We start from the raw sequence: 17,417 nt of genomic DNA, 5'->3' as shown, positions 1-17,417 counted from the left end.
AAGAGTTGGCTTGGTTCCAGACCTCCAGTAATAATGGTACTGGAAGTTATTCCAGTCCATCAACAGAGTATGGAACCCGTGTACCGTCCTGTCACGCGGCTCTCAACTATCTATGTTTCGAACAGGCGTAGGTGACCGTCAGCAGGTACAGTCAGCCCACACCTGCACCTGTGACACTTCATCACATACAACGTCTCTGAACTATGGGTCAAAAATTTATTTTCCCAGTGAGTTGAAACTTTTGACACACTCTGTATGAATGTAGGTATGTACATCATCATCATCATCATCATCATCATCATCATCATAATAATAATAATAATAATAATAATAATAATAGCAATAACAATAATAACAATGATAATATTATTATCATTATTATTATTATTATTATTATTATTATCATTATCATTATTATCATTATTATTATTATTTTTATTATTATTATTATTATTATTATTATTATTATTATTATTATTATTATTATTATTATCATCATTATTGTCATTATTAGTATTATTATCATTATTATTATTACTATTATTATTATTATTATTATTATTATTATTATTATTATTATTATCATCATTATTGTCATTATTAGTATTATTATCATTATTATTATTACTATTATTATTATTATTATTATTATTATTATTATTATTATTATTATTATCATCATTATTGTCATTATTAGTATTATTATCATTATTATTATTACTATTATTATTATTATTATTATTATTATTATTATTATTATTATTATCATCATTATTGTCATTATTAGTATTATTATCATTATTATTATTACTATTATTATTATTATTATTATTATTATTATTATTATTATTATTTTTATTATTATTATTATTATTATTATTATTATTATTATTATTATCATTATTATTACTATCATCATTATCATCATCATTATTATCATCTGATAATATTATCAAACATGTACATGTTCGCTATTTCCTGCATGAGCGAGGTAGCGTTCAGAATAGATAACTAAGCATTCCTCTGTATATATTTTTTTCTTTTTCAAGTAGTAATACAGGAGGGGAGGACATCCTGCCTTGTACGACACACACACAGCAGGAGACACGTGGCCAACACTTGTCCTCACCCGTCCCCGGACATCCTGGTATCCCCGGAGCTCCGGCAGCTTCAGGGCTGCTCTACAATCAGTAGCAGGGAAGTGATACGACATTTCTGAAGTTGGGAGTTCCTTGGTGGGCGGAGCCCGGTGATCCTTGTGTATGTGAACAGCCCAACATGACAAGTGAAGTTAGATGGTCAGTCTACACAGGAGAGAGACTGTCAGGTGGACTCAGGTGGTCAGTCTACACAAGAGAGAGACTGTCAAGTGGACTCAGGTGGTCAGTCTACACAGGAGAGAGACTGTCAGGTGGACTCACGTGGTCAGTCTACACAAGAGAGAGACTGTCAGGTGGACTCACGTGGTCAGTCTACACAAGAGAGAGACTGTCAAGTGGACTCACGTGGTCAGTCTACACAGGAGAGAGACTGTCAGGTGGACTCACGTGGTCAGTCTACACAAGAGAGAAACTGTCAAGTGGACTCAGGTGGTCAGTCTACACAGGAGAGAGACTGTCAAGTGGACTCAGGTGGTCAGTCTACACAAGAGAGAGACTGTCAGGTGGACTCACGTGGTCAGTCTACACAGGAGAGAGCTGTCAAGTGGACTCACGTGGTCAGTCTACACAGGAGAGAGACTGTCAGGTGGACTCACGTGGTCAGTCTACACAGGAGAGAGCTGTCAAGTGGACTCACGTGGTCAGTCTACACAGGAGAGAGCTGTCAAGTGGACTCACGTGGTCAGTCTACACAGGAGAGAAACTGTCAAGTGGACTCAGGTGGTCAGTCTACACAGGAGAGAGACTGTCAGGTGGACTCAGGTGGTCAGTCTACACAGGAGAGAGACTGTTAGATGGACTCAGGTGGTCAGTCTACACAGGAGAGAGACTGTCAAGTGGACTCAGGTGGTCAGTCTACACAAGAGAGGGTCGTGGGTGGGTAGGTGGAAGTTTGAGGCAGGTACTCGTAGCATGACCTTGGGCTGGGCAGCCTTGACCCCCTCCATCAGGGGTCACCACCAGACACGGAGGAGGAGGAGAAGGAGGAGGAAGAGGGGCTGCAACTGACCACCCCTTCTCATTGTTCCTGATGTGACGTCACTCTCCAGGCTGGTGGCACAGAAGGCGTCCACATCACCCTAGGTCCAGTTGTCGTTGCCTGTGCCAGCACGTCCACACACACACACACACACACACACACACACACACACACACACACACACTGGACACCTACCTCACTGAGACATACACCTACAGCCAAGTCACCATCACAGGCAGACGAAACTGCTGTTCTGCTCCTCCCACAACCCCCACACTAGCCTTCCTTACGTATATAAATGGCTCTAAGATAGGTAATCTCTTACCTCACTCAACACACACACACAACATCCTTCAGCGGGACTGCAAGATGTTTTTCTGTGTCTAAATCGCGACACAGGTGTGACCAAAGGAGCCGTGATGTGGAGTCGAGGTTTTTCTCGAGTCCCTCACCAAGTGGGCCCAGGGGACATCATGATACGAGTGATGATGCAGTAGCACTTAGATCTCCAGGGATGAAAAGTTCTTTACCCCCCAGAGTGTCTACCTGGTAGAAGCCTTAAAACTATGATTCTGAAAGTGACATCAACACGAACAGATCCATCTACCGCTATAACATCATGCAAGACGAACCATACACGGATGGTTCTACACCTTGGTGATGTCGTGGCCCGGCTCACGCTGGACTTTAGATGCTCATATGAGTTTGCTGATGATGAACTGACCATATGTAAACTTTACCAACACACCTCCTCTCACACACTGCAACATCACGTACTTGAATGTTGTGAAATTAGTGAACCCAAAGATAATTCTTATCGAACATAGCAAGTTACACGTAAGCAATTCATCCATAACAATTGTCTACTTCAGATACTTGAAAAATATTCCAGCTTCGGTTAATGTAAATAATTCATCTGTTATATAACCTGTCACATAATCCAATCACTGTTGATCAACATTGGGGGACACTTCACTCCATCATGATGTATGATGGAGTGTTGTTCTGCGGGTAGTGAGGGAGGAAGTCCCCTGCGCTCCATCATGATGTATGATGGAGTGTTGTTCTGCGGGTAGTGAGGGAGGAAGTCCCCTGCACTCCATCATGATGTATGATGGAGTGTTGTTCTCAGGGGTAGTGAGGGAGGAAGTCCCCTGCACTCCATCATGATGTATGATGGAGTGTTGTTCTGCGGGTAGTGAGGGAGGAAGTCCCCTGCGCTCCATCATGATGTATGATGGAGTGTTGTTCTGCGGGTAGTGAGGGAGGAAGTCCCCTGCACTCCATCATGATGTATGATGGAGTGTTGTTCTGCGGGTAGTGAGGGAGGAAGTCCCCTGCGCTCCATCATGATGTATGATGGAGTGTTGTTCTGCGGGTAGTGAGGGAGGAAGTCCCCTGCACTCCATCATGATGTATGATGGAGTGTTGTACTGCTGGTAGTGAGGGAGGAGGTCCCCTGCACTCCATCATGATGTATGATGGAGTGTTGTTCTCAGGGGTAGTGAGGGAGGAGGTCCCCTGCACTCCATCATGATGTATGATGGAGTGTTGTTCTCAGGGGTAGTGAGGGAGGAAGTCCCCTGCGCTCCATCATGATGTATGATGGAGTGTTGTTCTGAGGGGTAGTGAGGGAGGAAGTCCCCTGCACTCCATCATGATGTATGATGGAGTGTTGTTCTGCGGGTAGTGAGGGAGGAAGTCCCCTGCACTCGATCATGATGTATGATGGAGTGTTGTACTGCTGGTAGTGAGGGAGGGAGGAGGGAGGTCCATCATGATACACGAGGTAATCACTCTAGTGTTGTATCATCGCAGGACGATCCACGACACAGAGAGAGAGAACACACTTCGCCCGGGTAATTCTTCTCATAACCTTGTGCAGCGGTTGTGCTGTGGCCACAACTTAACAATCTGGAATTCATAAAGAATCAATCTTTTCTTTTCCAGGAACCTTCAAAACGCACCCATGTGAAAGTTGTACGTCAGCAGGTGATCCACCCACTCCTCGTCCACCTTACCTTCCTCCCTCACTAAATGGTTCACTGCCGCGGGGGTGTAGGGTTCCCACTGAGTACATAATGATATGATGAAGGATTCCAGGGCCAACGGTGGTATGCTCCCTTCCACGTTACACCGCACCTACAGCCCAGTGTGAGGGGCCCGTATGTACCAGCCACTCACTGTCTGGGCCCCATACTACAGTAACAGCAGCAGTGTGAGGGCCCGTATGTACCAGCCACTCACTGGTCGGGCCCCATACTACAGCAGCAGCAGCAGTGTGAGGGCCCGTATGTACCAACCACTCACTCTCTGGGCCCCATACTACAGTAACAGCAGCAGTGTGAGGGCCCGTATGTACCAGCCACTCACTGGTCGGGCCCCATACTACAGTAACAGCAGCAGTGTGAGGGCCAGTATGTACCAGCCACTCACTGTCTGGGCCCCATACTACAGTAACAGCAGCAGTGTGAGGGCCCGTATGTACTAGCCACTCACTGGTCGTGCCCCATACTACAGCAGCAGCAGTGTGAGGGCACGTATGTACCAGCCACTCACTGGTCGGGCCCCATACTACAGCAGCAGTGTGAGGGGTGCCCCTTCCGCCACCTAGCTGCTGTAGAGCGTCTTCATCAGTGGTCACCAGAGCCACATCATACCCCCAGTGCATCATGTAACAGCACATTATTATTCCTGCTCAACCTACACTGTGTAAAAATCAAGGTATGGCACGTGCGTGAGCATCGCTCATACAAACATATGCAGATCAAGTCAGACTTGATGCGACGTCGCGGTATATAACAAGCAACGTGCACCTCGACACCAAACACATATCCTTGAAATTTCCCATAATTTTCCACTCGGGTATTGTAAGCAGTGGGACGTGATGTGAATTCCAGTGGGGACTTTTCTCACTTCAGCCATGAAGCAACGCTACTGAAACACTGACGGATCTAAAGACGAACTAGATCCACTTCTTCCCTACCAGAGACAGAGTAAGTGTCAGGTCGAGTGTGATAATGAGAGTGTGTGTGTGTGAGATGCATGACTTGTGAGTGAGTGTGAGATGCATGACTTGTGAGTGAGTGTGAGAACCATGACTTGTGAGTGAGTGTGAGATGCATGACTTGTGAGTGAGTGTGAGAAGCATGACTTGTGAGTGAGTGTGAGATGCATGACTTGTGAGTGAGTGTGAGATGCATGACTTGTGAGTGAGTGTGAGATGCATGACTTGTGAGTGAGTGTGAGATGCATGACTTGTGAGTGAGTGTGAGATGCATGACTCGTACAATTCCAACAATAAGTCGATTACTATGACGTGAATCAGACTCGAGTGAAGCATTATGATCGTGTGTGGTTGTGGAGGCTTTGTCTGAGGACTGGCAGACGCGTGAACGGTGTCAGGCAGGTTGGCTGCGGTGTCAGGCAGGTTGGCAGCGGTGTCAGGCAGGTTGGCTGCGGTGTCAGGCAGGATGGCTGGAGAAGTATATGGTAACGATGACAGAGATGGTTTGTAGAAGGTATTACCAATATACAGTGAGGGAGGTGAGCTGTTAGAAGCAGTGAGAAGTTTTATCACGAGAGTGAGGCGCATACGCGCGTTCGTAGGGGGGGGGGGGGGGGTGAGTGGTTCCAGGTGAAGGATGGTCTGCGGCAGAGGTTGTGTGATGTCACTATGGTTAATTCATGTATGGTCGTGGTGGTGAGGGAGGTAAATGCAAGGCTCCTCGTGGAAGCGGTGGTGAGTCATAGGGTGGGTGAGGGGGCGAAGGTTCCGGGAAAAATGAGGAATGTGTGAAGAAGTCGTTAACGCGGACAGCAAAAATGGGTATGTTTGAAGGGATAACAGACCCAACGATGTTGTATTGATGCGAGGCACGAGCTGAGGATGAGGGTGTGCGGAAGGTGGATATTTGGATATTAAATGTTTGAGGACAATATGGAGGATGGAAATGGAAGGATGAAGTGAAAGATTTTGAGTGTTCGGGGCCTGAACATGCAGGAGGGTAAAGACGCGCACGAGATAAGAGTGAATTGGAGCGATGTGGTATACATGGGACGACGTGCTCTCAATGGACTAAACCAGGGTAACAAAAGCACGCGGAAAAACGACGGAAATGTCAGTGGGGTCTGACATTGGATGGGGAGCTGTGGTTTCAGTGTATACACATGACAGCTAGAGAATAGACGTTAGCACAATGGATGTGTCTACACAAGGTTACATATCGCGAGTATAATGCCACTATTGGCGAAGCTGTATTATTGAGAGTACAGTCCCCTAAAAGAACTTGTCACTCCAAATGAATCCATCGTTTCCCTGCTTCTGGAAGTAGCGCAACCTTGAAGCAGCAGAGCTTTCGGAAAAGGGGTTCTGGAGTAAATCCTGGACCCTTTCAAAGAAGAGGGCTCGGGGCAATTATATATATATATATATATATATATATATATATATATATATATATATATATATATATATATATATATATATATATATATATATATATTTCTTTTTTTTCATACTATTCGCCATTTCCCGCGTTAGTGAGGTAGCGCCAAGAAGAGAGGACTGAGCCCCTGAGGGAATATCCTCCCTTGGTCCTCTTCTCTCTTCCTTCTTTTGGAAATGGAAAATGAGAGAGGAGGATTTCTAGCCCTCCGCTCCCTCCCCTTTTAGTCGCCTTCTATGACACGCAAGGAATACGTGGGAAGTATTCTTTCTCCCCTATCCCCAGGGATAATATATATATATATATATATATATATATATATATATATATATATATATATATATATATATATATATATATATGCGTAACCGGACTCCACATGCTTGTGGTTACGCCAAGAGTGAAAAGTCGCCTTCGGCGAGGTTACGTCATCTGAGTCCAATTTTACAAAAGACCTCCTCTCTCCAAAGGCGCCCCTCACTCTCCTGCTGCTGATTGTAGCGAAACCCTAAAGATGCAGGAGCCATTGATGATGGGTCCTTGGGGGTAGATAATAATAATAATAATAATAATAATAATAATAATAATAATAATAATAATAATAATGATAATAATAATAATAATAATAATAACAATAATAATAATAATAATGATAATAATAATAATAATAATAATAATAATAATAATAATAATAATAATAATAATATTATGGACAACGACAATAATTGGCCAGGCTGGCGAAGGCAACTCCGAGTCATGCACATTCCAGGGTTCGATGCTCAAGGTACGTGTTTCCTCCCCGACCAGTGTTGCTAACTGGAAAATAATATTCCAGTCCAGAGTGAGGACACAAGAAGGCCCTGTGTGTTAGCTGGTGGGACGTGCTGCCTCCTTCAACACGGAGGCACAATACAACCAGCACACACCATTGTCTGCGTCAGCGTCTGGAAACATTATCCTCAAAGAAACACAGTGTGTCCAGCGCGTCGCCTCATGAAGAAGAACAAGGAGAGAGAGAGAAGAAAAAAAAACGCTCGACCCAAACCTGTTGTGGAGTGTGGAGGGCAGCCAATGCCAAGGTCACGTTCATTGAGGGGGTATTCCCAGCAGGACGTCAAGGTGAGGCAGGCAGGCAGGCAGGCCTGCCACACACTCGTGATGTCACCGGCTAAAATACCCGAGGACCTACCTGCTCCCCCTCCCTCACCCACCACACTCCCCCTCCGCCGTCATGTCCACCCTCACTTCCTGTTATCCTTCTCATAACATTCATGATGAGGCGAAATGGTGTTCTTCCCTCACACTGCACGCCCACAGGACGCCCTCACCACACGTTCTTATACGTTCAGCCAGGGGGGCGCACGTAGAGCACAACGCTCCACACAGCGCGGCATCACATGACCCATAATACGTTAGTGAACTACACATCAAACATGACCGTTCCTGGCAGAGTATGAGGAGAGATGGCCAGGTTCAGCCCCGCCGTCAACCAGGGTCAAGGGTGATAGCCAGCCTGGGGGTAGGGGAGGTTGGCGCGCGGCCCTGTGGCAGGCTTTGTCTGGTGTACCGCCCCCGGTACTGTATGTGGACCAGTGTTGTCATGAGGGAGTCCCCGGTACTGTATGTGGACCAGTGTTGTCATGAGAGTCCCCGGTACTGTATGTGGACCAGTGTTGTCATGAGGGAGTCCCCGGTACTGTATGTGGACCAGTGTTGTCATGAGGGAGTCCCCGGTACTGTATGTGGACCAGTGTTGTCATGAGAGTCCCCGGTACTGTATGTGGACCAGTGTTGTCATGAGGGAGTCCCCGGTACTGTATGTGGACCAGTGTTGTCATGAGGGAGTCCCCGGTACTGTATGTGGACCAGTGTTGTCATGAGGGAGTCCCCGGTACTGCATGTGGACCAGTGTTGTCATGAGGGAGTCCCCGGTACTGTATGTGGACCAGTGTTGTCATGAGGGAGTCCCCGGTACTGTATGTGGACCAGTGTTGTCATGAGGGAGTCCCCGGTACTGGATGTGGACTAGTGTTGTATATGAGGGAGTCCCCGGTACTGGATGTGGACCAGTGTTGTATATGAGGGAGGGCAATGTTAATACAGTCAGACCTGCACGGTGGCAGGGGAGGCTGGGGTTTCTGGTCGTATAACCCCATTACAGTGGTCAGGACCTGCCACCACCACCACCACCACCACCTGCCACCACCACCTGCCACCACCTGCCACACACTAGGTGTCACCACAACCTACCCCACTCCACATCACCACGTCAACCCTGGCCTGGGCAGGACTGGCGACACAATGAACTCTAAAATATTATGTGATGGTCTGTCGCCAGCGAGGGCAGCGCTCCCTCACCGACGTAAACACGACTCCCGAAAATCACAAATATGTAAATGAAAAAGAAAAAAAATGATGGACAATCTATTTTTTGAGTTATAGTTTATACATGAAATTGAACGATGGGAAATTTCTTCGAAGTCTGGATGCCTTTGACCAGGAAGGCCACACTGAAGGAAGGCATTCGTGTGTGACGGTCGAGTCGACGTCGAAGTCTCCACCAGGCCCGCCCAGCGGACAACGTCATCACGTGACTTCAAAAATAAACACAACTCCCCCCCGGGCCTCAGGTCAACACACGAGCCAGGGGGGGGGGGGCTCTCTCCCTCCAGATCCACCCCCTACAGAGAGTTGATTCGAAAATGGAACCACCTGCAAAGTGTGGGAGTGACCCTTGACCTGTTCACCTCAAAACTAAACAGGAGCCTTTCTTGCCCTCCAGCCACCACTCCAGCCCATGTACGTGGTCATGACAGACGCTCCACCACCGGAAATGAAGTGGGTGGAAACGAACATCATCATCATCATCCCCGACATCATGTTCACCTGCGACCTTGAACCCTGACACCCGCATCCCACGATCTATATCGCTCATCTTCTTCCCCTCCTTCAGACTATCGTCAACCTAGTTATTCACAAATAGAAAAAGATAACAATGAATTATGCAGTTATCATGAGAAGACTTAACCATGGAAGAGGGAAGGAGGGGGGTACTGTGGAGGAGGGAGGTACTGTGGAGGAGGGAGGGAGGCAGGGATTGTGTTGGAGGGAGGGAGGGATTCGGATTATGGCGGGAGGGAGGGACTGTGGAGGAGGGAGGGACGGATTGTGGAGGAGGCAGGGAGGGAGGGAGGAAAGGACTGTGGAGGAAGGGAAGGAGGGACTGTGGAGGGGGGGAGGGAGGGAGGGAGGGACTGTGGAGAAGGGAGGGAGGGAGGAAAGGACTGTGGAGGGAGGGAAGGAGGGACAGACACGGACATTCCCACACTTCACCACACAAGTGGGGGCAGAGCCACAGTACCGGACTGTGATGATGTGTACGTTCGCCCCAAGATGGCCTGGTCCTCCTGGGTCACCCTGAGAAGGTGGAGACCTTAACAAAGGTGCAGTTGTCAGGCTTGTCCACTGACCCAGTACTGGGTAACATGCTCCAAGGTCAGCCCGGTACCTGACCACTGACCCAGTACTGGATAAAATGCCCCAAGGTCAGCCCGGTACCTGACCACTGACCCAGTACTGGGTAAAATGCTCCAAGGTCAGCGAGGTACCTGACCACTGACCCAGTACTGGGTAAGATGCTCCAAGGTCAGCCCGGTACCTGACCACTGACCCAGTACTGGGTAAAATGCTCCAAGGTCAGCGAGGTACCTGACCACTGACCCAGTACTGGGTAAGATGCTCCAAGGTCAGCCCGGTACCTGACCACTGACCCAGTACTGGGTAAAATGCTCCAAGGTCAGCCCGGTACCTAACCACTGACCCAGTACTGGGTAAAATGCTCCAAGGTCAGCCCGGTACCTAACCACTGACCCAGTACTGGGTAAAATGCTCCAAGGTCAGCCTGATACCTGACCACTGACCCAGTACTGGGTAACATGCCCCAAGGTCAGCCTGGTACCTGACGAGGAGCCAAGGCCAGGCAGAGCCAGGGTTGACGTCATGTGACGACCCCCTCCGAGCACCACCACACATGCTGGGCCACCATCACCTGCCTGGCTCACTGAACACACCATGACCTCACCTCACACGACCGCCATCTGTTAACGCTCAAGGTGACCATCGCTCTCAGCGTGTCACAGACACGTAACGCGAGCTGTTGTAACGCGTTACATGAGATCATATTCCGGAATATACCAGCTCTCTGGGGGGAAATAACATGTTGAGCTGGGTGATTATTATCAACCAGGACCCGGTAGTAATGTTGCGTCACACACTACCGTCACCTCACCACCCACCCACCGTAACGCGTTACTGAACCTCACTACTTTGCTTCACCCAGCTTGGGGGGGGGGGTGGGCAAAGAAACACCCACCCCCCTCATCCCCACAATAGGGAAACGTGACCCGCTGTGACGTCATGAGTGTGGGCAGGATGTAGTCAGGGCGTGACGCCATAAGTCTACATTACGTACTCAGCGTGACGCCATAAGTCTACATTACGTACTCTGCGTGACGTCATAAGTCAACATCACGTACTCTGTCTGACGTCATAAGCCTATACCACGTACACAACATGACTCAGCAGGCGTCACGGTCAGATGTTAAAATTATATGATCACATTTTAATGTTATATTCATACCACGTGACCAGGGCGTGACGTAACACCAGGCGATGCGAGATGCGACGTCACAAGTTGATATGATCATGGAGTGACGTCACGGGTTTCCGTGACCAGGGCGTGACGCGACTGTAACAACTTGTAAGCAGGGTGTGACGCAATATAACACCTTGTAAGCAGCGTGTGACGCAACACCTTGTAAGCAGGGTGTGACGCAAGAACTGCAACACCTCGTAAGCGGGGTGTGACGCTACAATGTAACACCAGGTCACGCCACAGCTATTTTCCACACCAGGTGGCCTGCGTGACGCAACAACCGCCACAACACGACCAAACTGTGACGCCGTCTTATTCATCCCCTGGTGGGCAGAGTGTCACACGATGACTGGACTGTCAACATTGTGGATCAAGACAGAGGCAGACAGGAGACGTGCGTGTGACGGGCTCCCGGGACGGTGTGAGTACTGCTCCCGTCACGTCTGTGTTAATCACTCACTCACAAGAGGTAGTTATTACACAGTTAACGACATCAACACACAAGGTAGTTGGCTGGTCTGCCCCCCCCCCCTATACTGGACAAGACCCCCCCCTAGTGAGGGTCAGGTAATATGTACCTACATATGTCTCATGCACACTACGTACATATGTCTCATGCACACTACGTACATATGTCTCATGCACACTACGTACATATGTCTCATGCACACTACGTACATATGTCTCATGCACACTACGTACATATGTCTCATGCACACTACGTACATATGTCTCATGCACACTACCTACATATGTCTCATGCACACTACGTACATATGTCTCATGCACACTACGCACATATGTCTCATGCACACTACGTACATATGTCTCATGCATACTACGTACATATGTCTCATGCACACTACATACATATGTCTCATGCACACTACGTACATATGTCTCATGCACACTACGTACATAGTATGAATGTCAGTTATGTAGATGATGTAGTGACAACACACAGTCCACATGGCATGTGGTCACATCACATAGCACACATGATATGTTGTGACATCACATAGTACACATGGTATGCACTGACATCGCATAGCATACACAGTATGGAGTGACATCACAGAGAACACATGGTATGTAAAGACATCATATAGTACACATGGTATGTAGTGACATCACATACATGGTATGTAGAGACATCACATAGTACTCATGGTATGCAGAGACATCATATAATACACATGGTATGTAATGACATCACATGCATGGTATGTACTGACATAACACAGTACGGCTGGTATATAGTGACATCACACAGTATACGTACACAGTATGTAGTGACCTCGAAGGACACAGACACTGTGTGCTGACCTTAACCACCCTCGTAGCTATGACGTACCGCTGGCGTCTTAGCTACGTCTCTTCCTTGTATATCAACTGACTGTTCTACGTTTTCTATCTCATTCTTGTATCTCCCCTGACGATGTGGTTATTACACGAAAGTGCACTTGGGAACTTATCGTATTTCATTTTCCTCGTGGTCATATGAATATACTAGATCATGCGCATCACTGTGACCTCTTGCAATATACATATATACATACATATATATATATATATATATATATATATATATATATATATATATATATATATATATATATATATATATATATATATATAAAATATTGAGGGTGGTAGTGATGGGTGATGAGGATGACTGGTCTGGTGAGCACTAGCGTACATCTTACACAATACGTCATGGAAAGTGTGACAACAGATAAGATCTTCACAGAGGAAAGTAAAATGACAAGTGTTATAACCTGGCGTTACACCTCCCTCCCTCCATCATAACCTGGCGTTACACCTCCCTCCCTCCATCAAAACATGATGTTATACCTCCCTCCCTCCATCGTAACATGATGTTATACCTTCCTCCCTCTCTCCCTCTACAGCCTTCCTGGCAATCATCATCCATGTCAACAGACGCTGGGGGTAAGAACTGTTGGCCTGTGCCTGTACGTATGTACATACACTATCGTTCATGAAGATCATCCACCAACACACACACACACACACACACACACACACACACCGTTCAACAATCATCGTTGCTTGACATCACTCTGGCTCAGACCTGTCGTTCACTCATGCCTCTGCCAGAGTCGCTCACTGATCGCCTCCCGACATCACGCTACCCGGGCAGCAAAGTCATCCACTGCCATACTGTGGTGCGGGGGTTATGCTGGCTCACTGACACACGCTGCCTGTAACGCAAGCCTCGTTATCAAGCGACACACGACACCTGGGAAGCGATGGTTATTCACTGATTCATGAGATCAACCCTGAGCACTGTCTCACAACACACGAGACTACAGAAACAGTGATTGTTTAATAGGCGAAGTGGGACGATGGCAGCAGAGCGGCACAACATCTTACATGTAAACACTGTTCATCGACACATCATTATCATGGGCAACTGGCCGTTCAGTAATGCACACTACACTGGAGGGGAATGATCGCTCTGGAACATACCATGATGAAGGCACTCGATCGTTCACTGACGCCACCAGTTTACATATCGCTGCGCGTGCAGTGCCGCTTACAGCAGGTGAGGTGGACCCCTGCCTGCACTGTCACCAGCCGGCCAGGCACTGAGGGAGCCACACACCTGGCCAGCACCTTACCTTGGTCTGGTGCGACCTTAACAATCTTACATTACTAATGACGTCATCCACGGGAGAATCCTGCCTCACTCTCCCACGACGCCCCACATGACAGCAGACATCTCCTGCCGCACCACATAGCTCCCTCATGTGTGGGTGGGATCTCCCTGGGGACTGGTGTGGGCCTCATGTGGCCCGGTAGAGGGAGGCAGATCCACACTCCCTGCCTGTCACAGTACCCCAGTACGAGGGATAGTCCCCTGAGGCAGTGGACGCCTCTTCTCGGGATCCCAGTATGAGGGGCGTCCCTCTGAGGCAGTAGACGCCTCGTCCCAGCATCCCAGTTTGAGGGGCGTCCCCCCCCTGGAACAGTCCCGGTACCCTGATGTGAGGAGGGCGACCCAACAGGACGGTGATCATCCCATCCCGGTATCCCATGCCATACTGACTGCCTCCTACCGTCCACCACACCATCCTCACAGCTCCCACCGTCCACCACACCATCCTCACAGCCTCCCACTGTCCACCACGCCATCCCCACAGCCTCCCACCGTCCACCACGCCATCCCCACAGCCTCCCATCGTCCACCACGCCATCCCCACAGCCTCCCACCGTCTACCACGCCATCCCCATAGTCTCCCACCGTCCACCACGTCATCCTCACAGCCTCCCACTGTCCACCACGCCATCCTCACAGCCTCCCACTGTCCACCACACCATCCTCACAGCCTCCCACCGTCCACCACACCATCCCTATAGCCTCCCACCCTCCACCACACCATCCCTACAGCCTCCCACTGTTCACCACACCTCTTGGCAGCATCTTCACTTGCACCACACCTTTTGACTGCCTCCCATCACACACACACACACACACACACACACACACACACACACACACACACACACACACACACACACACACACACATCCTTTCATGCAAGCAGAACAACTTGTCAACGATACATCGTGTCAGGGTGGACGGCTAGATACACCTCTCCCAGGGCAGCGCTGATCACTGTGCCCTGGGTCTCCAGTCTCTCATCCTCAAAATGGCAGGTCACTTGTATGTTCCAGCAGTTGGCGTCAGGTTCCATGGTACTCTGGTGACCCCTCCTTCCACTCATGAGTAACATCGCTCGGCCTCTAGCTACCACACTCCACCTCCAACCCCCCGCTCAGCCTCTAGCTACCACACTCCAGCCCAGTCGTCATCAGGAGGTACGTGGTGCCAACCACCTCCACCCGAGAGCAGCCAAGTCTCGTGACGAGGGGAGGCGTGGTCAAGCACCCGTGACAATACCACCCGCTCCAGTAAGCTGTTGGCTGGGGGCTCCACCCCAGCCCCGCTCTCTCTCTCTGTGTTGTGTATTGTAGCAGTGGTAATGACCCCACCAGCCTGTGACCCGCCCTAGCTGTTACTGTGGTCTGAGATTTCCTCCCCAAGGGCTCAGAACCCTCCTCTTGCCCCTCCTCAAGGCTCACCTGCCCCCTTCCCAAGGTTTAGGACCCACCACCTGCCCCACCCAAGGTCTCAGGACCCACTTCTAACCCCTTCTCAGGGCTCAGGACCCACCACTTGTCCCAACCCAAGGGCTCAGGACCCACCAGGGCTCATGACTCACCATTTGCCCAACCCTAGAGCTCAGGACCCACCAGGGCTCAGGACCCACCACCTGCCCCACCTCTGGCTCGCTAGTCCCTCTTTCTCTCATTTTGACTTTCGATTTTTTTGCAAGAGTTCAGAGGTCGAGAGGTCAAAGAGTTCAAGGGCAAGGTCGGGCGAGCAGGAGTGCCGCTGGGTGGGCAGCCAGGGCCAGTCTGGCCTTGAGCCACCAATTTCATGGTCGCCAGGGATAATGTCTGATATTACTGGGCATTCATCTTTGTTTTTTCATATGAGAGAGAGAGAGAGAGAGAGAGAGAGAGAGAGAGAGAGAGAGAGAGAGAGAGAGAGAGAGAGAGAGAGAGAGAGAGAGAGAGAGAGAGAGAGAGAGAGTTCCCTGACCGCATCAGTTGTCATGACACGTCCTGAGGGATAACCAACACGGCCAGTGTGTGTGTGTGGTGGGTCATACAGCAACCCACCAGACATCGCCAGATTAAGACAGCAGCAGCAGCAGCAGCAGGTACTGCTGGGTGTAGCCAGAGTCTACACTGGCACATCTGGGTGGACGGTCACTCCCCTGCCCCTCTACTGCTGTATGTAAGGCTCACGGGTGACAGCTGGCTTCCATGGGGATATACGTATCTCACGGTTATACCAGTATATATCCCCTACTTCTGTATGTGAGGGTTTTGTTGGTATACCTAAGGATGATGTGGGTATATCTGAGGATAACGTGGGATATACTCGAGGATGATGCAGGTATACAGGACGGGGATGTTGGTATACTAAAGAATGATGTGGGTATATCTGAGGATAACGTGGGATATACGCGAGGATGATGACAGTGTACCGGACGGGGATGTTGGTATACCTGAGGGTGATGTTGGTATACCTGAAGGTGATGTTGGTATACCTGAGGGTGATGTTGGTATACCTGAAGGTGATGTTGGTATACCTGAGGGTGATGTTGGTATACCTGAAGGTGATGTTGGTATACCTGAGGGTGATGTTGGTATACCTGAAGGTGATGTTGGTATACCTGAAGGTGATGTTGGTATACCTGAGGGTGATGTTGGTATACCTGAGGGTGATGTTGGTATACCTGAAGGTGATGTTGGTGTACCTGAAGGTGATGTGGGATATACTTGTGGATAATACTGGTATACGTGAGGTATGACGTCCAAGCCTCTGACCTGAGTCTTCGAGCAAGGTTTCCTGCCCCTTGTGCTCACGGGAGGTTAAGAAGTTACGTTACACGATGGTGTATAGTTAACGTCACATATGTAGTATGTAACACGTACATCAGGAAAGGTTTGTAATGTACAGTTGTACATCATGACGCTGATCTGGTGGCCAGGACCCATACGAATGTCTTCCCCCTCCCCCAACCAGAGCAATACACACGTAACGAGAAATACCGTACAATGTCAACGATCATTACTGGAGATAAGAAGGGGTTAGTACAGGAAGAGGAGCGTCCCTGCCACCGGCAGAGCCTGGCGGGACCTTCACCTGTGTCTCAGGCGACCGACGTTCACGGAAGTGGCTCAGGTAAACGCTACCAGGACGCTACAGATGAAGCTGTCATTATGTGGCCCCCCTCACACAAGCCTTCCTCAGGCCAGGCGGCCCCCCTCACACCAGCCTTCCTCAGGCCAGGCGGCCCCCCTCACACCAGCCTTCCTCAGGCCAGGTGGCCCCTCACACCAGCCTTCCTCAGGCAGGGATGGCTGGCCCTCCACACGCCACTGTGGTACATGGTTCAGGTGCGTCAGTGTGGCAGGCAGCAAGGAGTCCACCGCACTCCTCAACACAAAGTTTAATATCTACGCTAACAACACACTTTGCTCAGAGTCTCACGCCCAGTACCTCTTGGTCGTGTGTTGGGAAGCCTAACCACCTGCCACTGAGGCCCACCTGTGGTCACCCAGTGTGACAACAACTA

General features: G+C 49.1%; 1 protein-coding gene across 1 annotated transcript in view; it reads right to left on the bottom strand.

Moving 5' to 3' along the window:
• The window catches only part of LOC139751577 (uncharacterized), a 192,275-nt gene extending 178,436 nt beyond the window's left edge, over positions 1 to 13,839 (bottom strand). Inside the window, exon 1 of the mRNA XM_071667159.1 lies at positions 13,732 to 13,839. Within this exon, the coding sequence (XP_071523260.1) occupies positions 13,732 to 13,734 (3 nt within the window). The 5' untranslated portion in view covers positions 13,735 to 13,839. The remainder of the gene's footprint in view (positions 1 to 13,731) is intronic.
• Positions 13,840 to 17,417: the final 3,578 nt, after the last annotated feature.

Source organism: Panulirus ornatus, chromosome 11, assembly GCF_036320965.1.
Source record: "Panulirus ornatus isolate Po-2019 chromosome 11, ASM3632096v1, whole genome shotgun sequence".
Taxonomy (NCBI): domain Eukaryota; kingdom Metazoa; phylum Arthropoda; class Malacostraca; order Decapoda; family Palinuridae; genus Panulirus; species Panulirus ornatus.
Note: the sequence above shows the minus strand (reverse complement) of the source record. Positions and strands in the feature narration are given on the sequence as shown.